Below are 23665 nucleotides of genomic sequence, written 5' to 3'. Positions count from 1 at the left end.
CATGCTAAGTGTCAATCCTTTTGTCGCCCAATAACCTAGCGGCAGAATGTGTGCCTCAATGCTTATTGGACGCCGAGGCTATATTTACATCGGTATAGGCTTATGTTCACGCGGTGTGATTGGTCAATTTTGACAGTTTCTCAGTTGCTGATTGGTTTAGAGTCTTGCGGAAGAGTAGAGGAGGAGTGAATCAAATATGAGATGTGTTCGGTTATTTGAGAGTCATTGACGACAAATCTGGACCCTACCAGTTCAGGTAATCCCCCCCCCCCCATTACTAACTTTTGTTCCAAGTGCGTAATTCGCTTCTGTATAGGTACAGATTTTTTTTGTAACTGGCTCGTAACATCGGCCGACCGAATGTCCCATTCGTGTAGCAGAGAAGTGAGTGGTGCAAAGTACAGCTCGCCGTCCCAGTGTGAGTAACCGTGTTGTTTATCTGAATGTGTAATCATGACTGTTGGAGTGGAAGGTAATAATGCTACCCAGCTCAATTACATTATTTTATAATATGGAATTATCATTTGTTATCGATCAAGCGGAATGCCGACAGTGGACCGCTATCCGTAGCATATCAACCGCTAGCTTATGTTTTGGCGACCAATGTTAGCGACGAGGGATGACGTTACCAATGGGACAGGCTACCAGGTGCCCTCTGACCTGAATGTAGAGAAGGTGGTTGTCAGGGTTTTGATTTTCAAACGCTCCAGTATCACAAGAGAAGCAACTCAAGTTAAACAAAACAGTGTTTTCCAGACCGCACTGTACTCAATTTAAACATTATGCAACAGTCACCCGTAGGTTGTCAGGAAGGTGGAACAACGAGCTGACGTTGCTCATTTCGATGGACTAAATATTGCATCAATATTGCATATTTTTGCTACTACCGTTTTGTGATAAAAAGGTCAGTAAGGCAACATCTCATGGGGTGCAAATTATGCGCAACTATTTTGGCCACTAGGGTGGAATATGAGCTAACCCCTGCTTAATTCACCCTTACAGTAGTGCTGTACACACGTTCGTATTTACTTTTTGCTGCCATTTGATCGCACCACAAGGTCACTTAGTCTCCATGTCTTTGCGTGGACTGAAATGCTCTGTTCTGTTCTTACAAGTACAAGCGGCCGTGGGTGTCCCATATCAAGTGCACATATTGTTGGTTCAAACACTCAAGTCTGCTAACTAGCAAAACATTACACATCCCAATGAATGTGCATCACGTTACATAGACAAGTTTATGTTTGCATCTTTTCCGTACAGTAGTGTCACTGTCAATACGAGCTTTGTTTCAAAGAGGACAAAAGATGTTGGCGGCTGTGGAGGGAGGCACTGCTTGGAGGCAAGAGGTCTTTGTAGGGCAATAAGCAGACGTCGTTACTAAACACACAGACATGTGAAGCCAGAGGTACACGTCTATCATTCAGATTGATGCTTACCCGTGTGAATGTAGTGTGTGCAGTGGCGGGGGTGGATGGCGGTGGGGGTTACAGTGGCAAGCTACACACACTTTCATTTGAAACCTACAATCAAACATAATCCATAACAATGCACAGCCAAATGACACAATATAAGTGCACTCTTGGGTTTGGATGGTCACTTCCCCCAAAACATTAATTGCAGGCAACGTCTACTATTGATTTGAATTAACTGAGTTCTGTTGTCATTTGGATTAACTGCAAGGTTAGTTAGATTTCACTGCAGTACTGTATTCCCCTTTCTTGTCTAGTTGGCACAACTCTTATCAGACACAGTTACAGTAGATACACTAAGTGCTCACACTCTACCACCTTTAACGCTTCTTCTTTGAGGGATAATGGCAGACAGATGAAGCCTCCTCTCTCGCTGTATTGCAGCAACATCCTGTCTGGTGCGTTATTTTGTCACTGCATCTTACTTCATGCAACATGACATTCCCCCCCAAGCCTTTCAGTAATTCAATTTGCTCACTACACGGCAGCTCAGTGACATTTAACCATTCGCTGATGATCAAGATTCAGCAGGAAGTGCATCATGCCTGTCTTGCAGCTGATGCCAGCCTATGGCATTGGTTCGCGTTGAGTACTTGCAAGTACTGAATGCAGGCGAGGTTAGTTCACTATCTGAATGAAATTGATACTACATTTGATTATGCCATTTTTGAGAGGAAACAACACTGGCAGAGGTCATTGGCTGCTCTTGGAAAAATCCACTCTATGTCCTTATTGGTGTGCACAAATTGATTTCAAAACAAATCCAGTCCAGTGTTTTAAACATATTTCAGTGTCCATATTTTTTCCATATTATCTATTTCCATCCTTTTGATGCCTTCAAAACGTTGGCTTCAATTGAAACAGTACATTTTATTTTGGAGAGTAAGAAAAATCATCCCTCAGAGTGGTGGGGAGGGGAGCTACCATCTGGATGGGTTTATTATATGTTATAGAGAATGGTGCCTGTGTTTCACATATGAGCCGTAGACAAAAGCCGAGCTCGGTGTCCTCTGGGTCCAGCTACTGCCAAATGCAATCCTTTGACTCCTCTGTGTCACTTGCTGTCATTGCAGAGACTTGAACTCAAGATTAAGTTTTTGTTACGGCAATTTGACAGGCAGTCGATGTCGGCAGCAGCTCTCAAATTCTTTTTAACTCTTATTCAACCCCCCTGGCGAATATTCTCTTGGTTGTCTGTTCTGTTGTTTACATGGTAGATGTTCACATTCTCTTATTGGTCACTGCACAGAGGATATGCTTTGATAAGCAGAGAAAGATTTGGACATCGTACTTTACACGATCACTGCACTGTAAACATTTTGCAACAATAATGCTTCCCATGATTTTGTTCCAGTGGCCTTTTATGGATCACCCCTATGAAGAAACAGAGTTACAATGGGACAGAGTACCTCGGAACAAGAGGTCCAAACAGATTCTCCAGAGGTTGGTTTGTCATGCAGTGACTCTGGAAATGTTTTGTTGTTGTTTTGTTCAGGTAAATAATTGTATATTGCACATAGCTGACATACTTTGTATTGCTGCCTATGTTCTCATCATCTGTAAGCACAACGCTCAGTGTCCAAAGAGTCCGGCTTTGTCATTTGCTGCATAATCCTTTTTCCCCCTCACACTTTTATCAGTATCTCCTTAAATCAGACATTTCGTCTCATTGACAGGAATGCTACAAAACCTGTGCTGCCTCTTTTTGAAACAAGATTAGTCAGTTTTGATGTTGCAGACATCAAGAGACAAATGTCTCGTTAAAACTGGAGAAAATAGTGATTTCTATGCGTAGAATCGCTTCCTTTTTGTCCTCTTCTTTTTACCCGATTATTTTTGCTGATGGTTGGCCTCCAGCTTCCACCCATGTTCCAAAAACGTGCACATTAGCTTCATCTGTGTTTGTCTGTCGTGAGTGTGTGAGCCTGTATTCCCTTTTGAACGTAGAGCTATGACACAATTGCGCTGCATTTGGAGCAGAAACCTGGCAGTTTCTTTGAAACCTTTTTGGGAGATGCATGTGTGAGTCGACAAGGTAAACTTTGAGATGGTACAGGAACCTGATTAACATGTCACCCCACTGTTTATAACAGGACAAGTTTAATGACATCAAGTCCTTTGTGGAGGAGGAACTCCAGACCAGCATGGTAAGTGTTGTGAGGAGGTTTTAGTAGCCCTGTTTTTACTAAGGCTGACAATATTAAAAGTTTTTTGTTTGTTTGTTTTTGCTTCAGATGATGGGGATTGTGATTGGTGCTGGCGTTGCCATTGTCCTTATTGCCATCCTCATCTTCTTCATCCTGCGGCGGATCCACCTAAGAAGTCAGCTGTTGCTTATGATGCTTTTCTTGCTTGCGCACGGAAAGTTACAACTCGGGTGTTTTTCTATTCATAAGATATTTTCTTGTTGTTGGCAGACCTAGAAGCACAGGAGGCTCCCAAGTACCGCTTTCGTAAAAGAGACAAAGTCATGTTCTATGGGCGAAAGATCATGCGTAAAGTAAGCTTTGCTTTCTGGAATTTAAAGTCTCAGGAATCGTTCCTCTCATTCCCTCTCATATCACTGTTATTTCTCAAAAGGTCTCCCAGTCTACCTCCTCGCTGGTGGGTACATCGTCCTCCTCTCGACCACGCCTCAAAAAGAAGCAGAAGATGCTCAACATTGCCAAAAAGTACAAAAAGGCTTAGTGTCATGAACCACAACAGTGCTCTTCTGACTTCTCACCCCGAGCCGTCCTCATTTGCAGGATCCTGCGCTTTAAGAAGGAAGTGCCTACACTGCAGGCCAAGGAGCCTCCTCCCTCCGTACTGGAGGCAGATCTTACAGAATTTGACGTGGCCAACTCTCACCTTCCTTCGGAGGTGCTCTATATGCTTAAAAATGTCCGGTAGGTTGAGCACAACCGCACAGCTGATGAACAAAATAAAAAAAATAAATAAAGTGAAGTCTTATTGTTCGCCTTTTCATTTGCAGTGTGCTTGGCCACTTTGAGAAGCCCCTCTTTCTCGAGCTTTGCAAGCACATGGTGTTTGTACAGTTCCAACAAGGGGAGTATGTCTTCAGGCCCGGCCAGCCAGACAGCAGCATCTATGTGGTTCAAGATGGAAAATTAGAATTGTGCCTTACTGGAATGGTATGGGAATTTTAAGAAATGTTGTCTATTGCTGCTCAACTACTTTTTGCCAGTCTTCAGTCAGGGTGAAGTGTTACTTCCCTGCAGCAAGAATGCGATGGAAAAAACGTAACACAGAGAGCTAGCGGGTTATGGTGGAGGGTTGTTTGCTTGCCTCTCAGCTCAGACGTCAAAATAAATTTTGAATGTCCATTCGGCTATTGTTTACTCTTTTCTTCCAGGATGGCAAAGAAAGCGTGGTAAAGGAGGTTTTCCCGGGAGACAGTGTCCACAGCCTCCTTAGCATTCTGGATGTCATCACTGTATGTTTCATATCTGACACGCATGTGCAGAAATACAGACGCATAAATCCATGAATGTTGCACCATAAAACAAGTAGAATAGCTTGATACTGCTTTAAATTCCTTCCAAGATACTGTCATATTTATCTTGTAATTACATAAATTATTCCTATCATATGTTGACATTCATTATATTCAAACTCTTCATACGGTATGTACAGCATTTTCTTGTCTGTCCAGGGCCACCAGAAGCCTTACAGAACAGTGTCGGCACGGGCTGCTGAGGTCTCCACTGTTCTTCGTTTACCAGTAGAGGCCTTCCTGTCCATATTTGAGAAGTACCCCGAAAGCCTAGTGCGAGTAGTACAGGTGAGGTTTGTTCTCTGTGGATTAAAGTTTTAATTCCTTTCACAGCAGTTGCAATAGCTTGAGTATCGTACTCATGTTTTCATGTTTTATTTTTGTTGTTGTTGTTTTTTTTAAATCGATCCAAATTTGTATCTTCTTTCCATATATGACTTCGTAGACCTGATGTGTTTTGGATTAACTCATTTTTCAAGCCTCCATCTTTTCAGATTATCATGGTTCGGCTCCAGAGAGTTACAGTTTTAGCCCTTCACAACTACCTGGGCCTGACAAATGAACTCTTCAGCCATGTGAGTTCATAACACACTCGCAGGAGTGGGACTGGGTGATTATGGGAAAAGTAATAATCAAAATAAGTGATTGTTTTGAGAAATATTAAAATTGCCACGAATAAAACCAATTATTCATTGATTTCAAAACTTTGTATTTATTCAACTACTGAATTTAACCAATCAAAACTACAGTCTTGTACTCATGCCCATTCATTGAACTCTTTATACTCTCAATTCTTACAAGTACAAAATTCCCATGTAATATTTGTCTTTAAGTATTGTTAAATTAGCTGTGTGTATGTATTGTGTTGTGTATTCGTTTTTTTGAATGAATATCACTCCCGAAAGTTGATGCAAATTCACATTAGCATATCAATGGCACTTTACATTTATTTTAGCATGAGCATTGGTGATTTATTGATTTCTTTTTTAAACAAAGGATGAGAAACAAATGAAATGTTTTTAACATACTTACTGTGTTTAGTTTTATAGTGACCTCCAAATGGGGTGTCATTCAAAATCAACCTATTAAAGCAGGCATGCAGTGAGGGTCACATACACGTCACACACCTGTCGTGCAACAACCATGGTGCATGCAGCGTGCTTTGACAACGTCAACAACTTAAAAGAAGCACGGCCCCATTTGAGACACTAATCGATTTTCTGCGATTAAAAAGTTTTCAAGATCGTGAAAAATCTAAATTTGTACATTTTGATATCATGCCTTGCCCTACTCGGGTGCACTGTACGCATGAATGTATCATTATTATCATTGACTCAAGTGCTAACATCGCTGTCTGTCTCCATCTATCTCGCATCATTTGTCTCACATACACACGATATGACAGGAATTGCATCCCTCACGTCAGCCACCTCCATCTCCTCACCCGACCCGCACCAGTCCCATCCGCCACGGCAAGCGCTTTGGCAGCCTGACAGTGCCTGAGGAGCAACGTGAAGCTATCATAAAAGGTGATTTAGCCGGTAAGGAAATGAGACGGAAGACTTTGAAATGCATTTCAAAGACCATCAAATAGTAATATGTGATACAGAGAAAGTAAATTACCGGTACATATTTATTTCTTTACCCTTTTTCATTTTCTTTTACATTTAATCTTAGTGGCCTATTCACTTGTCCTCTCTTGGTCTATATAATAGGAGATCAAGCCAAGGATGGAGCTACTCTGAGTCGGACTATCTCTATGCCCGTGGATATTGCTGGTGAGGTGTTTTTCATTCATTTATCAATCATTCCATTCTCTCCAGCAGTGTTTCACAACCTGCATTGAGCCTAGGGACATCCATCCATCCATTTTCAACACCGCTTATCCTGAACAAGTCATGGGAGGGTGCTGGAGCCTATCCCAGCTGACTTCAGGCCAACGGCGCACTATACCCTGAACTGGTCGCCAGTCAGTCGCAGGACACATATAGAGACAGCCAAAGCACATGCTTAGAAAAACCTCATCGCACACCACCTAAACAAGAGGTCACAAAAAGCGTATGTACTCAAGTCAAAACGACCTTGTCTCTGACTTGGCATGAAATCTGGGTTTGTTAATTTGAACACAATGCAGTCAGGAATTGAAAAAAGACGCCCACTTAGGTGTGAAATATATTTATGTACTGGATGCACTAAAATGGATAGATGGATAGGTGCATCAGAAGCCAAACAATTTCTGTTTTCTTTCGTGTAGAACACGTCAAAGTGGACCACTGCTGTGTCCAAAGTGGACGGCCTTTAATAATGAACTGAAATGTTTCATGTGTACTTCCGTCAGTGCAGGTTTACAGAAAGGTTTGAGATCGGACTTTGACATGGCATATGAACGGGGACGGATCTCTGTGTCTGCAGAAGATGGCAACACCCCACCCAACTTTTCTCGGGTCAGTGTGCAGTACTTTATACTGTTTAAACAGTGACATATTGTTGATGTTATTTATTCTACATCATAAACTTAACTGGTTGCGTGTACTTACCGTGGAACTGAGTCACAGTCACAAGTTAAGGAGTCCTTTCCGGTTATCAGTGAATTATCATTCATTCATTCAGTCATCTTCCGAACCGCTTGATGCTCACTAGGGTCGCGGGGGGTGCTGGAGCCTATCCCAGCTGTCTCCGAGCAGTAGGCCTGAATCGGTTGCCAGCCAATCACAGGGCACACAAAGATCAACAACCATCCACGCTCACACTCACACCTAGGGACAATTTAGAGTGTTCAATCAGCCTGCCACACATGTGTTTGGAATGTGGGAGGAAACCGGAGCACCCGGAGAAAACCCACGCAGGCCCGGGGAGAACATGCAAACTCCACACAGGGAGGCCGGAGCTGGAATCGAACCCGGTACCTCTGCACTGTGAAGCCGACGTGCTAACCACTGGACTACCGGGCCGCCCGAGTGAATTATCAATTGAGGCTTATTAAACATTGTGCGCATCATGACAGTCTGTTTCCCAGGACCAGCGGGAGAGGAAGGTGACAGTGGATGAGGTTCCTTCGGGGATTTACTTGTATCCAGAGGAAGAGACAGGGGTGGATAATATTTTCACAACTGTAACCTGTCGATCCAATTCAGCGTTGTTTGAGGAAGCACAGAAAGAGGTCCTTAAGCTCATGAAGATTGAGGTATGTATCCGTAAAATTTGGGATTTCCCCATTGAAAGTGGTACCAGTAATGCATTCCTGAGATGAAGGGAAATGATTTAAAATCTCATTTTTCTACATGTAAAATTTAGCATTTTTCAGGGGCTTCGCAGCTTTTCACATCCACAGTCTACTCAGCTCAACTCAAATGTATTTATTTATAGAGCACTTTAACTCATTCACTCCCAAAGAGGTTTTTAAGCGTCTTTTCAGACTTGGTCCAGAATTGGCTGGTACTGAATGAGTTAATTAAAACAACCATTGCTGAAAGTGTTGTCTATGGAGTGAAAATCAGTGTTGTACAACAACAAAGCAGGAAACAAAACAACTATAAATAGAGTTGAGGGGGGGTGTCAACAACATCTTTTTTGCAATGTGCTTTTGAAAATTCAATTTGAGAAGCTGACAGGTTTACAGTAACCGTAAATCTATGGATTAAGAAATAAATCGCACATTGACATGAGTCACCCTGCAGCATCCGCTTCTAGATTATAATGCTGAAAGCAGGTCATTCAGCAGGCCCCCTGTAGAGGTATCGTCCAGTCCACTTTTATGTGGTGAAAAATGGGGACTCAAACTCGCAGACAGAAACGTTTGATGACAAATTCAGTCTAAACCAATTCTATTGGTGGTTTATCCCAAAATATACACCCGTATGAGTAACGGGTTTCACTTACTAAGCATAAGCGTTGATGGAATCAAATCAATCGATTCCTCAATAAGTCTGATCGTGTTCCTATTGAATGTTTATTGTTCCTTTTTACTTATTCATTCATTGATTTTTAAAATAAATCCTCATTATCCCAGGACCCCTCGCTGTTAAATGGGAAAGTTACTTTACACCATGCTAAAGCTGGAGCTGTCTTGGCCAGACAGGGAGATCAGGTAAGTATCGCAATGCAAACACAGTATTCTCTCTTTAGTTTGAAAAGCAATATAGTAAATCAAATAATGACAAGCATGGGGAAACAAAACCATATGATGTGTGCTTTCTTTTCCCCTTCCTTTCTTCACACTCCAAGGATGTGAGTCTGCACTTTGTTCTGTCCGGATGCCTGCACGTCTATCAGCGGATGATAAATAAGCAGGAAGCCGTCTGCCTGTTTGTGACCCACCCAGGGGAGATGGTGGGACAGCTTGCTGTGCTTACTGGGGAGCCTCTTATTTTCACCATCAAGGCCATACGGGACTGTACTTACCTCAAGATATCCAAATCTGATTTCTATGAGTGAGTAATTTTGAGCATGTAACGTTTGACAGCAAGCATACAAATTGCTCTCCTGGAAATATACCGCCTGAAGGACCGTAACAATTCACATATACCGGTAGTCTTCGAAAGCATTACTCAAATCTTGATCGGTACAGTAATTTAAAGCCTTCATTTTCCCTTTCAATGATGTGATTGCACTGCTCAGGATTATGAGGGAGCAGCCCAGCGTGGTGTTGAGTGCAGCGCACACTGTGGCCATCCGTATGTCACCATTTGTCAGACAGATGGACTTTGCTATTGACTGGATGGCTGTGGAAGCAGGTAGAGCTCTCTACAGGTACACTTGTCCATCTTTTTACCGGTTTGCATGCATTACTACCATCATGGTTTATTCAATGGCATAAATGTCAGTAACTAGAACATACATCACGTACCGTTGTGTCTATACTCATACAGACAGGATGATCAGTCGGACTGCACATACATCATTCTCAATGGACGTCTGCGTTCAGTCATCCGCAAGGCAAATGGCAAGAAAGAACTCGTGGGGGAATATGGAAGAGGAGACCTGATTGGAGTGGTGAGAGGTTTCATACTGTGAACTTTTGGATAGTAAACAGCAAGGTGCTGGAACAAAGTGCCGTGGATCCTCGAGTTACACATCTCCATTTTAAAAATTTGGGTTATGAACAAAACTATCATAGCAAAATGACCTCTATTTTCGATATAATTATGAACGGTCTTATCATGGCCGAACCAATGGATCTATGTTGGAATTCATCTTGCGCAGCGTATCCATCATTATCAATGTGCATAACACATTGGCGTAATCGGAAAACTGGTGATATAAACAGAGGAATCCGTTCCATATGTAGGCAGAACTGCCACTTATGTATCCTTGATTCCTCCATAACAAATCTAATAGCCGTAGTGTTTGATAATGACCTGATGAAAGAAGTCAGAAAATCAGGGATGGAGCTTTTGAACTTTTGGAAGCGTTTGTCATAAATGAGCAGAAAGATCTGTGCTCTTCATCTCGCGTTTTCTAACTGGGCTATGGATCTGTCGTGTACAGTACTTGATTTTTTACTCGATAGACAAATGAAAGCACTTGTGAGTCATTGCGTGAGCGAGGGAGTCAAAAAAAATGAAAAAAATGATCCAGAGAATTATCTAAAGAATGAATCTTACACGACACAGTGATATCCCCCCCTTTTTTTTAACAGAAAAAGACACATTTCCTTGAATTGGTATGCCAAAATCAACCAATGAATTAGAAAAGAAACCGACATAGTTAGAAACACTTGAATCAGACCTTTTTCATGTGATTAGGGCACATGACTTTTTCAATGGAGGAGCTGTAGTCCTCTTCTCCGCTTTCCACTCCTCTGGTAAAGTTAATGAGCAAATAGGTATCATTTTTTTAGTGTTTTATATCTTCATAATAGTGTATTTTCACTTATTTCTAACCATAAATTAAGCAAAACTTAATTTCCATAGGTGGAGGCATTAACCAGACAGCCGCGAGCAACGACTGTGCATGCCGTAAGAGACACTGAATTGGTCAAGCTGCCCGAGGGAACACTCAACAACATCAAAAGAAGATATCCTCAGGTTAAAAAAAAAAGAAAAAGAATATATAAAATATATTTATTCCAAAATGTGTCTGTGTTTGTACTCTTGTGGTTCTGAGGCTCACTGTGTTCAGGTGGTGACGAGGTTGATCCACTTACTTGGCCAGAAAATTCTGGGGAACCTCCAACAGGGTCGAGGCCCATTCTCAGGTGAAGCGCTCACGATGAGGATCATGAAGTGTGATTGGGTATACATTTCCCACTTTTGACAGTGAGTGACTTGAGATTTATCCCCCTAACGTTTGTCCCTTGGCTCACTTGGCAGGCTCAGCCCTGAGTCTGCCCAGTATGAAAACAAGTGCTGATGTAACCAACCCTGCCAGCAACCTCTCGACTGTGGCTGTGCTACCAGTATGTGATGAAGTGCCAATCAATGCATTCAACCTGGAGCTCAGCCATGCCCTCAGCGCCATTGGTAGGATTCCGTGATCTTTGTCTGATGCAATTCCTACTCATTGATTATTTGGATATTCCTGCTTTATGCTTTCCTCACCATAAAGGGCCAACTTTGCTGTTGACCAGTGACATCATCAGAGAGAGACTTGGAGCATCTGCCTTGGACAGGTTACCATCATCTCATTCGTATCTTATTTGGCCTCATCGTCGAAATAACCTTTTAGTGCCGTTTTAATTCTCAAATACGTCCCAATGATACTTCCTGGAATTATAGTCTTTTCTCATTCCCTTTCTGTGGGTACGGTAGCGAGTAAAATTCCCTATTCCTTTCTCTCAGCATCTATGAGTACCGCCTGTCTGGCTGGTTGGCCCAGCAGGAGGACCTCAATCGAATTGTCTTGTACCAGACTGACAACAGCATGACCCCATGGACTCAGCGCTGCATTCGTCAGGCAGATTGCATCCTTATTGTTGGACTGGGAGACCAGGAACCAACAGTTGGCGAGGTTTGAGTCATGAGAAAAGCCCTATATTTGCAACAAGGCAATTTTTCACGTGATATTTCCAATACGAATGCTCTCTTCTTCTATTTACCCCCAGTTGGAGCAGATGCTGGAAAACACAGCAGTCCGTGCATTGAAACAGCTGATCCTTCTTCACAGAGAAGATAGTTCAGGTCCTTCCAGGACAGTCGAGTGGCTTAACATGCGTAGCTGGTGCTCGGGGCATCTTCACCTGAAGTGTCCTCGCAGGGTCTTTTCCAGACGCAGCCCCAGCAAACTGGTACAAAAGACCAACTAGAACTCTTTCAGTATACATCACATACTGTAGTTTTTATTCCTGAAGCATTTAATGTGTTTTGCAGAGAGAGGTTTACGAAAAGGTTTTTGAGAAAACAGCAGATAGACACAGTGATTTCTCTCGGCTGGCCCGAGAGCTGACCGGAAACAGTATAGCTCTTGTGCTGGGAGGTGGCGGAGCAAGGTGAGCCGATGAGATGTGTATCATGAACCCTGTACGTTTGCAGCATCTTGATGTCCATGTGGTTCTCCTCGGTAGAGGTTGTTCTCACGTGGGTGTAATTAAAGCTATGGAGGAAGCGGGGATTCCCATTGACATTGTTGGTGGAACGTCTATTGGATCATTCATTGGTGCACTGTACGCTGAAGAGAGGAGTGCTGTCAGAACCAAGCAGAGAGCCAGAGAGTGGTCAAAGGTGCGGCACTCATATTCATATTATTCAGAAATAGTAACCGGTTGCGATGCATTGTCATTTCATATGTACTGTATTGTAATTTCTGGCTTGTTCGACGGTGTCTCATGGTTTTATTTTAAGCATGTTCACGTTCGCTCCTTTTTTTATACAGTGCAACATTTACAACATCCTTGGACTTTTTTTTCCCGTCCATTTATTTTGCATGTTGATTTTTTTTATTTTTAATTCAAACATTAAAAAGGGCAGAAAAAAGTACTTGCATGTTATGGTGGTCTATGATTATACACAGCGTGTACTGTTTATAAGCCAAGTCTTGTGATAGTTGTTGAATATGGTATACATGTCTTTTGGTAATTTAATAGGCCATGAACTCAGTATTCAAAACAGTCTTGGACCTGACCTATCCCATCACCTCCATGTTCTCTGGCTCTGCATTCAATACGAGCATCTACAAGGTTTTTCAGGACAAGCAAGCTGAGGTGATATTCAGTGTACAGCACTTAAATACATTAGTGTTGGAGTAGGAAAATAACGCGGACTCAATGCGCATGGCACCATTTGTATCTTCAGGACTTGTGGCTGCCGTATTTCAACGTCACTACGGATATCACAGCATCTGCCATGCGTGTTCACCAAGATGGTAAGTGGCAGCCGATTCAATGATGACACCTGACCTTCATTCCTTTTTGTATTTTGCATTCAAATTCGAGACAGTTTAGGGGCATCCGATTTTTTTTTCTTTAAAAAACTACACTCAGCAACAGTTTGATTTGTGTTTACAACACAGCTCAAAAATAGTACTTTGGTATGTACTTTCAAAAATACGGTATTTTGAAAAATATGTCAGTCCCAAGTCGAGTAACATATTGGTTGTTATGCCGTCATCTGCTGGAGTTACACTATGATTTTTCATACCACGGAAAAGAAGTACAGTAACTGGCATGCTTTCAGTTTTATATCTAATTGTGGCACACTCCAAACAAAATGTAAATGGAATGATAGTAAGAGATACTGGTAGACTCCGATAATGCACAAATTCCTTCGATGCTATTTGTAGGGCGCCACAACCAATGATTTGTTTAGATTGACAAACAAAAACAAGGTTTGGATGCCTTTCTCTGCTTGTACATTTATTTACATTTGCGAATATGCATCTTCACTAAGAGTGGTTAAAGTACTGCAGTGCACTGCCCTCTTCACCCCACACATCCAGTGTTCTATAGAAGATGACTACTGTGCCGTTTAGATTTTTTTCCCCTATTGTTGAAAAGAATTAAAAGGTATTTTTGTAGAGTTATGTTTTACTATATAAAGCATGCTGGATATGAGGGGTTTACAGGCCAGAGTGCTCCAAGTCAATATGCTCTATAATATTGAAATAGATGTTTGCATCGTGGCATGTGTATTAACAGCTGAAGCTAAGCTTTTCCCTCTCTGTCTCACTGTTCCCGTTTACTTGACCAGTTCCTGTCATTTCTATTTCAGTTTGGTTATTTTTATTTAATTTTTTTTATTGCTTACTTTCCTTCCCATTTTTATTTCATCAGCTAAGTTGCTATTTTGTCGTTGTTTTTAAATAGCTGTGTTTCAACGTAACTACAGAGAGACATCACAGAACTAACCTACTCACAGTCCCCTTAATGCCTTTTAGTTGTCCCATATCCATGTCAGCATGTAGGATCCAGAACACTCCATCCTAAGCTTTTTGCTCTAAAATGGCATCTTACCATGTTTCCTTCACTCATTCAATTTCATTCCAGGCTTTCTGTCGTTATACTTGTGTGTGCCTAACCCAGCAATAGTGGTGTGACATTTAGTAGTAGGTTTCTTTTTTTTTTATTTGGAGAGGGCAGGGGGTGGGAGTCTCCATTTCATGTTTTTTTTTATCTATTGAGATTCTACAATGTGAGATTCTGTTACCATTATAGTTTGAAGATTGCAGTGGAGGGCCTAGTGATGCTTATTGAAGCGTTGGACTTCCTCTTCCTTTCCTCTTGTTGCTGTCCTCCTCCTATTTTCTTTCTCTCGCACAACCGTACTCACTTTCCTCATTTCCTGGCTTGTTACCTAACAATGCTAATATTATTCATTATAAGAACTCAAAATCAACTTGGCATTCAATTCCACATACTGTATTAGATAATACACCGTGGACTGACTCATAGGCTGTGTTTGGGTTTTATTATTCTTAAAATAGGCACCGAATGTAATCATTGAAAGTGAAAAAAATTACAGTTTTAAATCGCCTTAATGATATAGTTGATCAACACATTGCCATTCATTCATGTGCATGTCAGCTTCCTGTCTTCTCCTCTCACACTTTGGCTCTCCTTCTCTTTTCCACCTGGGACTTTCAGTCCAACCCGTATTTGATGTGTTCCTCCTCCATTTCAATCTCCTGACAGGTTGCGTCTGGCGATATGTTAGAGCCAGTGCCTCGTACACCCCCTATTTACCTCCCCTCTGCGACCCCAAGGATGGCCATTTGCTTGTGGACGGTTGCTATGTAAACAATGTCCCAGGTCAGATCTTAAAACGCCCACACACCCAAACATCGGCTCTTACCCTCGAAGTCGACAAACGGCGGCTCGGCTATGGTTTCCCTCTCCGTTCCTTTACCTAACTAACCCCATCCCGACCAGCTAGACTTGTGGAGCCCATGGTTTGGAAGGAAAGACTATGTTTATTGATGTGTCGTTTGGATTGTGCCCACCTTCAAAAAGTAACGGCCAATGGGACATCTCATGCTCTTCAATTTACATTTGTCTTTGGATACATTTTCTCTTGACACAATGGGCATCTACGGATCATAGAGTTGCATGATTGTTTGTCTGTTTCTGGCCTCCTGTGTGTGCTTTGAAATTTCTTATTCATATCTGAATTTGGACTGATAATGCCAATGCTTTCATGAACACACGTTATCCCAGCGGTTTTCAAAGTGTGTCCCGCATATCTCCTTTGTCGGGGCGCGAGGGACTTCAGGGGAGTAGCAGCAGTTTGAGAAGATGAAAGAAAAGATCATTTTAGAGTTGGTTGCTCACTTCAGTTTCAGTATGTTGAAGGCTTGGATATGAAATACTTGGATGATTTTTGCCTCTTGAGACGGGAGATGGTGTTGGTCGAGCATCCCACCCCTCGAGATTTTTGCTTGCCTGTTTACAAGTGTGTACTGTAAATGCTGTGTTGTTGTATCGGATCTGATTTTGAAAAACTCTAATGCAGATTTTGCATTTCAATAAAAGAAAGGGTCGTTAAAAAGTGGGCGGTATAGTGGGCTAATGGTCCGTCTTGCAGTTCTGAGGTTTGGGTACGAATTTAGACCCTTGCTTTGTGGGGTTTCTCCTGATATTCTGGCTTCCTCCCACATTTCCAAAAAGTCAAGTCAAATTTAACTTTTCTAGGACTTAACTGCAGAAAAGTCTCACATGGCTTCCCATGCCCACAAGATTGTAAATCATTGCTTGTCTATGTATGCACAAATTGGCTGGCGATGAAAGCATGGTGTTTCCTGCCCTTCGGGCGTGAAGTCAACCGAGATAGGTTCCAGCTTACCCATGCCCCCCAATGAGGATGAGTGCCTTAAGAAATTGATTGTACGTTTGGTTCAAAGTTCATGCCCACGATAGAGTGCCACATACATTTTGATATTTGCTTTGATATACAAGCATAGCCAATGTAGATATTGTTGACCACTTTTGCACCCTTCAAGAGGAAGTATAGCCCTGCACTGTGTTTACATCGCAATGTTATTATGGTTTGGATAACTGCACCTGCCATCGGGCTGAAATGTTGTCTGTCTTGTTTCCCCATGAAGCGTTGTTTGTTTTTTTTTTTTTTTTTCTCGGCACAGTTTCATTTCAATTCATCTCTCAGTTCATCTTCACCTGAAGGAACATTGTGATTGGCTCCTTCAGCAAGCCTGTCTCCTCCCCTGGCTTTGCTTGCGTCCACGTGCATGCCACTTCTGGACCCATAGGTTCAATGAATATGTTGTCATAAATGTGCTGGGTCTCTCACTTTGTCTTTTTATTTCAATTGTTCCTTCAGGTATTTGGGAATAAGTGTTCTGGATCCTGCCGTTGCCCATTTGTTACCTGTGGACAAATTGAAAACCCTGCAAAGATAGCTTTCAATGTCTTCCCAATTCACAAATACTTAAAAGCACAGTTGCACCCTGGCGCATCTCTGCTGTGCTCCTTATCCTTCCAACCCATGCAGCCCCCTGTCTGCTCCTGCCCCCTGCTGGCACTGAATTGTTCTGCAGAATTGGGCAGGCTGGTTGTTCCCTGGCACAATCTTCAAACTTGTCTCAAAACAACTACGTCTTTGACCATTGACTTCTTTGCAGCAGCAGATGTAGACCATCATTTAAATACACACTTATTGCTGCTTGGATATTTTAAAAGTAAATCCGCTAATGTTGAGAGACACAGTCTGGAGATTTGTCCAGTCTTGGTGCTCTGTGATGGCTGCCATTTGCCTCATACCAGCCGCACAAGTCACAATGTGTCTGTGTGCTTGGTAATGAGGTTTGTTTTGGTGTACGGCAGAGTGTAAAGGCGGGCAGAACTACAGTCCCAAACTTTGCAGGGATCGTCTCACCACCCGTGACTGATCGCTGCCTGGTGTTGGGGTTGTGGTCTGAATCAAAACTAACATGAATCACTTAGCGGAAATTGAGATGTTATTCCCCCCACCCCCACAACCCCCTTCCTCCTCCCTACCTCCGTCCCCGGTATGCCAGGCTCTCTGTGGCGCTATGTGCGAGCGAGCATGACCCTATCTGGGTACCTGCCGCCTCTCTGCGACCCCAAAGATGGGAACTTGCTTATGGATGGTGGCTACATCAACAATCTGCCAGGCAAGTAAAGGTGGTACCCTCTCTCAATATCCACCAACCTCGTGGCCCAGAAGGATGGGTTCAAGTGGACTAAGGGACACTTGTTTGGTGCTTTACTGTGAACAAATGTGCACAGGATGGGTGAGTATGTGAGTATTTTTTATGCGAGGCAGACCACGAAGATCAGAGTGTACAAACCAACTTTCCAATGGGTCCCATTGAGCCCAATTGCTGCTTACTAAAAGTACATGTGAAGTATGTTACAAATGTTCCATTTTAAAAAGTCAACTTCACACTTTTCATCTGGGCTGCACCGTCCATTACTGGGTAGAAAGTCATTCCTTTTTTTGGGGGGGGGGCTGGTAATGGTCTGATCCAAGCCACTCCACAAAATTGATTGTTGTCCGTCTTGAATACATTATCCTGCACATCTATTAGATTTGATGGTTTGCGTCTACCGACAGACAACTGCTATGGATGGTGTGACTGTGAATGCACCCTCAATTTAAGAAACACTCAAAGACAATCTTTGTCAGACCCATTTGATATGGAGAGTACACTTTGTTCTTGGCCACTGCACTTTTATACAAACCGATTGGGAGTGTGAGTGGTGCTATGTAGGTATTACTTTGGACCTGATGTCTGCCTCATCAGCTAGTGTCAGATGCTGTACTTGGAAAGTATGGGACGTTTCAAGTTGATCACTTTTTACTTTTAGACATGAAGACAAAGTCTAGTTGTGCAAAGTCCAATTAATGCAATTGTAAGCATGAATATAAACATCACCCGTCTTTCTTTGACCGGCTGACACTAGTTTATTGACATCAGGACCTCGTGCCTTCAGTTGAAATTTTCTTAGAACAGAGCAACACTGTTGAAAATGTTCTATGCTCATTTGGAATGTATTTGGAAAACTGTGACATTGGTCTTGTGTCAATCATAGGAAATTATTACTCGGCACAACTTATTGTACTAGTCTTGCTCTGTTCTGAAATCAACCGTTGTCCCCATTTCAACCAGAGTAAAGATGAGTTGAGTTTGCCGGTCCGCAAATCCTTGTTTAAAAAGATCCATTACATCTCGGTGTGGAAGATGTGTCGAGTTTCTCAAGTCCAATATGTTATGAAGATGAAAATACTTTCTCAAGATTCCATGTCATCCTGATCAAACAGAGAAGGCACATTTCACAAAGCTCCGCGCTGGGAATCATATCTCGTCTTCCGCCGATAGTTGTCACTGAAGTTTGTGAATTATGGCGCTCTGCGGGTCCAAAAATTGATCCAACAGACTTGCAGTTTTGTAAAATCAACAGCCCTTTATTGATCAACTATAGGGCTGCCCTCTCCCCGAGATGTGTGATCAATCAAGAGTATTTATGGGCCTTTTCGACACTGGATCAGAGCATTGCACTTTGTGTTTAAATGGTAATAACACCACCACAATGTCGATGCCCAGTTGTTTACCTTGAGTCCGTTCATGAGAAAGATGATCATTCCCATCTCACTTCTGTGTTCTGTGTATTCATTTTCCAAAAATGTCCACATCAGTTAGTCACCAATTGACTTTAAATTCCCTGCCGGAAATCATTTTGGTGGTGTTAGTTGATTTACTTTGGGACGCTAGAATGCAACTTGTATTGAAGGAGTCTTTATCTCTTTATCTGCGGCTCGATTCTGGTGTTTGTGTTGCGGACATCACAGCGGATATTGCGAGGAACATGGGCGCCAAAACAGTCATTGCCATTGATGTGGGAAGCCAGGATGAGACAGACCTCTGTAACTATGGCGACTGTCTGTCTGGCTGGTGGTTACTGTGGAAACGAATCAATCCTTGGGCCGAAAAAGTCAAGGTGCGTCTGGCATGACCGCGATGACCATGATGAATGCATAACTTCCATTCAGCGTGTTCCTGTGATGAACTAATTTTGTGTCAGTTTTACAGTTATTGTATTGTAATTGTAATCTTTACATTATCTAGGTGCCAGACATGGCAGAGATCCAGTCTCGGCTCGCCTATGTGTCTTGTGTGCGGCAATTAGAGGTGGTCAAGAAAAGTGCTTATTGCGAGTACATTAGACCGCCCATTGATCGTTTCAAGACCATGGACTTTGGCAAGTTTGACGAGATTTATGTGAGTTGCTTCATAAGACTTTTCTCTTTCACTTTATGTACCAATGTGAATGGGAACACATCTTGGATAACTGTTTGACCTGTTCATGTAAATATTCAGGGCCTTGCAAAAGTGTTGGGACCCCCTTGAACTTTTTGACCTGTTCCCACATTTCAGGCTTCAAACAACCATCCATTTTGTAATCCACCTATCCTCATAAGGCTCGCTGGTGTGGCTGTCCCAGCGGTCTTCGGGCAGTAGGCGGGGACACCCCGAACTGGTTGCCAGCCAATCGCAGGGTATACATACAGTAGACGAACAGCCATTTACGCTCACACTCACATCTAGGGACAATTTAGAGTGTTCCATTAACCTGCCATGCATGTTTTTGGAATGTGGGAGGAAACCAGGGTACCTGGAGAAAACCCACTCAGGCACTGGGAGAACATGCAAGCTCCACACAGGAAGGCTGGGGCCCGACTCGAATCTTGCACCTCTGCACTGTGAGGCGGATGTGCAAGCCAGTCGACGACCGTGCCGTGGCTGCAAACATTCTTTTTTTGTGTGTGTCAGGTATCAGAGTACTAAGTACCGGTAGGTCACAATTGTGGAGCGGAACTTTTTTACAAATAGAATCCTGGAAAGTGGGATTTGCAAAATGATCTGCCCCCATCAATCATTAAGGTCAACATTCAATCATTCAGAAGCTAAAAGAGAATGGAGACATTTGTGGCTTCACTAAGAGAAAAGGGAATGAATAATTTCCCACCTCCTACTTTTCATGTTTAAAAAAAAAGCTTAAAATATTGTGTACATTTTGTTCCACTTAACGATTGTGTCCCACATCGTGTTGAGTCTTCACAAAAAAGAAAAATACAGCTAGACAGATCAGATCAGATTGGCAGTCTCCAGCACATCCGCGACCCTCATTAGGATAAGCGGATTAGAAAATGGATGGATGGATTTATGTTTGAAACCTGAATTGTGGCAGAAGGTAAAACAGTTCAAAGGGGCTGATACCTTCACAAGGCACTCTTTTTCGGTTTTATGGCTAGTATTGTTTCCTCAGATATATCTAAATCATCTGTGATCGTACATCATCACCGCTATTGAGCATTTTAACCGCAGCATTTCTCTTGTTGTTACCTACGTCTCCTGCTGATTCATTTTGCTTTTTCAGGATGTGGGCTTCCAGCACGGTAAGCTGTTGTTCACTGGCTGGGCCCGAGGTGACATCATTGAAAACATGCTAAGGGATCATCGATCTGCTGACTACAACGACAGCAAAAGAGTTGATGTGAGTACCACTATGAGAAGTTTTACTTGATCGTTGAATGTTTAAAGCGTTGAGCAAGTGTCCAACCATAAAACAAACATTTCTGTGAAAAGGATGCTGGCCCAAAAGCCTAACAACTGCCAGTATAGGAGAATATTTTATAATACAAGTAATATGCTGCATGTGTGTGTTATGTGCATTATTTATTGACGAGGCTTTTCACGATCTGGGTTTTTGGAGCCGATCACTGATCCAAAAAAACAATAATAAAGACTTGGTAATTTACAGTACAATCGCCCCCCCACTATTTGCAGGGGATTGGCCACGAATAGCCAAAATTGGTGTATAATTGACACCCACTGAAATGCATAAAAAACTAATGCTAATACATCTTCAATACACAGAAAATGCATTGGGGGAGCTCTCCCTCACCCACCTTAAAATAAATAAATAATAATACCGTATTGGGCAAAATTCAAAATAATCCGACTGCATATTTTAGGATTACTAACTATGGCAGCACATAACGTCCCTGGAATGAACAAGATTTTGTTGAATGTAATGTCTTATTTTGTGGCTCCAGTCAATGACATTATTGAGTGATCTGCAAATTGTCACATACTAACGACCACCGATTGAGCATAAAATGCCCATATCTGCCGATCCAATCCAGCCAATCAGATCAGTGTAAAGCTTTTTTTTTTAATTCCTACAATATTCGCCATGAATGAATCAAAAAAATGTGTGTCCCAGTCATGCACGTGCCAAGGAGCCGACTTCACAGACCTTGCAGAGATTGTCTCCAGGATCGAGCCAGTCCAAAACTATGTTTCTGCTGAGGGTGAAGTATTCATTCTTTATTCAATTTTTACTGTTTGCAGTTTTTTTTTTCTTTCATATTTCAAACACTTTTCACAGTTCACCTTCAAGATCTTTTTGTTTTTGAACTGGTATAATAAATAAGGGCTTACTACTTTGACCAAACATCATTTATTGGAATATAGCAGAACACGTCCCAACAATTTGATGGATGCAGGTGGGTTCAACCACCATATAATTTATCGCCCTAATATCGCTTCTAAATCTTTCCCTTCAGCGGAGGAGTCAGACTGTCTGACGGAGTATGAGGAGGACGGGATAGATGCTGTGAGAGAGGAGGAAGGACAAGAGGAGGAAGAAGAGGCAGAAGACCCAGAGGACCAGTCCCCGGCAGAGTGGGGACCGAATGGAATCTTCCAGACTGTGAGTACAAATGTTCATGTCCTGTTTCAAAAGATGAGTCGTTGGACGTGACATAGTGGGCTTTCTACTCTGAAGTAGTAGTTGCGTACATTTTTGGAATTTCTCAAAGTTCGATATAAATTTGTCATAAAGCAAAAGTCTGATCATCCAAATCACAGAAATGAGCGAACAACTCTGGGCGCAGTTGTCTCTTGTCAGTCTCTGTGTGATACATAGAAACATTGTTTTACTGTGCAGGATGAGGAAAAATCAGTGAGGCGACGTCGGAAACACACCAGCGACGCCTCCGAAGTCTCTGACTGCTGACAACAAGCCACAGTGGGAGATTTTTAAGTGGATCATCAAGGGCCCCAAAAAAAACCTCAGACAATGTGCTCCACGCCAATTTTTTTTGGAAATACGTTGTTTGTTTTCTCTTGAACTCATCCTCAAAGCTCTCTCAGTCATGCTCCCGATCAGTCACTCTGATCCCAAAAGAAGTGGCTTTCTCTGTCTGTTCCACAAGAACTTAAGCAGGTTTTTCAGAGACGGATTTGAAAGAGGCCCACTTACTCCATGTTCTCTTTTCCTCAAACCCCAAAAGGACTCCACTGCCCCCTCCCCACCCTACCGCCCCCCCCCCCCCCCCACACACACACAGCAGTGTTTGGCTATCAAATGGCCAAAACGACGCCACAATGCATGCTTCCAGGCTATTAATATACACTGTGCGTGTGTGAGTCTGCGTGTGTCTGAATATTGAAATAGTAGCAGAAGAAGGTGGATGTGTTTTGGAACTCTGGGAAGAATGAATGCTCATGTTGACAAAATGACATTTCAAGTTGCATCAATCATGAAGATAGCAGATGAAATAGATCCTGGAAAGTCAAGGACGTGAATGGAACTTCAAATTGTTTTAAAATGTGTCTTTTCAGGAAGTACAAAAGCAGCAGCAAGTGAGTATTATTTTAATGTAATTTATTTGAATACGAAAGCACAATGGCAGCTTGCTTTTGGTAGTTGTCAGGGAAGAGATGAGAGGATGAATGTGTGATGGAACTTTGAATTGATTGTGCTGCTGTGATTGGTCCAAGCGGTTTGGATGACTGTGGGATGCAGCCAGCGTCCCAACCCAGACCCCCTTTTGCCACACAGTGTCCATTTTCATTTTGACTGTACAAAAACGCTCTGTCGCTTTCCCCACCAAGTTATGCTCACCCCGTAACAGATGTGATGTCACTCTGTACACCCCCATGTTGAACTTATTTATCACAGTCTCCACTCAAAAGCACCCTGAGTAAAAAAACAAAAAGCTCCTAACTGGAATATGTACTTGCTTGTGTTGATATTTCTCGACTTACTGTACATCAGTTGTACATATCTGAGGCTTAACTGCAGAAGTGACATCCAAACAAAAGTGATGTGAAATATTTGTACTGTTTATTTAAAAAATATTTAACTTTATCTCTTAACTACTGCATTTTAATTGTTTTTTGGGGGGTACATTTCCTCAATTTATGGTGGTGGTTTTAATTAGTTTAGAATGGGAACCAAGAGAGGGACAATATTCTTCGCTCATCTGATACATGGGTTCCA

At 42.3% G+C, this 23665-nt stretch overlaps 1 protein-coding gene across 11 annotated transcripts; it reads left to right on the top strand.

Annotated features, from left to right (window-relative positions):
• The first annotated feature begins 102 nt into the window (after positions 1 to 102).
• pnpla6 (patatin-like phospholipase domain containing 6) lies at positions 103 to 23381 on the top strand. 11 transcript variants are annotated; one of them, XM_052083489.1, is made up of 38 exons: positions 167 to 256; positions 1958 to 2086; positions 2824 to 2912; positions 3563 to 3616; positions 3704 to 3791; positions 3887 to 3969; positions 4050 to 4141; positions 4217 to 4357; positions 4444 to 4603; positions 4825 to 4905; positions 5125 to 5253; positions 5460 to 5540; positions 6371 to 6506; positions 6681 to 6743; positions 7309 to 7409; positions 7970 to 8149; positions 8975 to 9052; positions 9190 to 9395; positions 9583 to 9714; positions 9834 to 9957; positions 10878 to 10991; positions 11086 to 11161; positions 11277 to 11426; positions 11512 to 11575; positions 11745 to 11913; positions 12008 to 12190; positions 12273 to 12391; positions 12467 to 12623; positions 12986 to 13102; positions 13194 to 13263; positions 15029 to 15145; positions 17368 to 17477; positions 19157 to 19312; positions 19441 to 19593; positions 20753 to 20869; positions 21602 to 21689; positions 21945 to 22090; positions 22328 to 23381. In XM_052083489.1, exons 3-38 carry the CDS (start codon positions 2865 to 2867, stop codon positions 22394 to 22396), a joined length of 4152 nt encoding a protein of 1383 aa, XP_051939449.1. In that variant the 5' UTR covers positions 167 to 256; positions 1958 to 2086; positions 2824 to 2864; the 3' UTR covers positions 22397 to 23381. The 11 variants fall into 11 exon arrangements, with proteins under 11 accessions (XP_051939458.1, XP_051939454.1, XP_051939453.1 ...); XM_052083491.1 differs by lacking the exon at positions 167 to 256 and adding an exon at positions 1725 to 1867; XM_052083494.1 differs by lacking the exon at positions 1958 to 2086 and having other exon boundaries at positions 104 to 256; positions 6392 to 6494.
• The last annotated feature ends 284 nt before the right edge of the window (positions 23382 to 23665 follow it).

This window comes from Hippocampus zosterae, chromosome 13, assembly GCF_025434085.1.
Source record: "Hippocampus zosterae strain Florida chromosome 13, ASM2543408v3, whole genome shotgun sequence".
In the NCBI taxonomy this organism is placed as follows: Eukaryota; Metazoa; Chordata; class Actinopteri; order Syngnathiformes; family Syngnathidae; genus Hippocampus; species Hippocampus zosterae.
The sequence above is the reverse complement of the archived record's forward strand: the minus strand, read 5'-3'. Positions and strand labels throughout refer to the sequence as shown.

Bases quoted from the DNA above. Each gene is read 5' to 3' on its own strand.
- pnpla6 (XM_052083488.1), top strand. From the start codon at position 2,865: ATGGGACAGAGTACCTCGGAACAAGAGGTCCAAACAGATTCTCCAGAG. The intron at 8,150-8,974 runs GTATGTATCCGT...TCATTATCCCAG, and splicing joins TTAAGCTCATGAAGATTGAG to GACCCCTCGCTGTTAAATGG. The intron at 11,914-12,007 runs GTTTGAGTCATG...ATTTACCCCCAG, and splicing joins AGGAACCAACAGTTGGCGAG to TTGGAGCAGATGCTGGAAAA.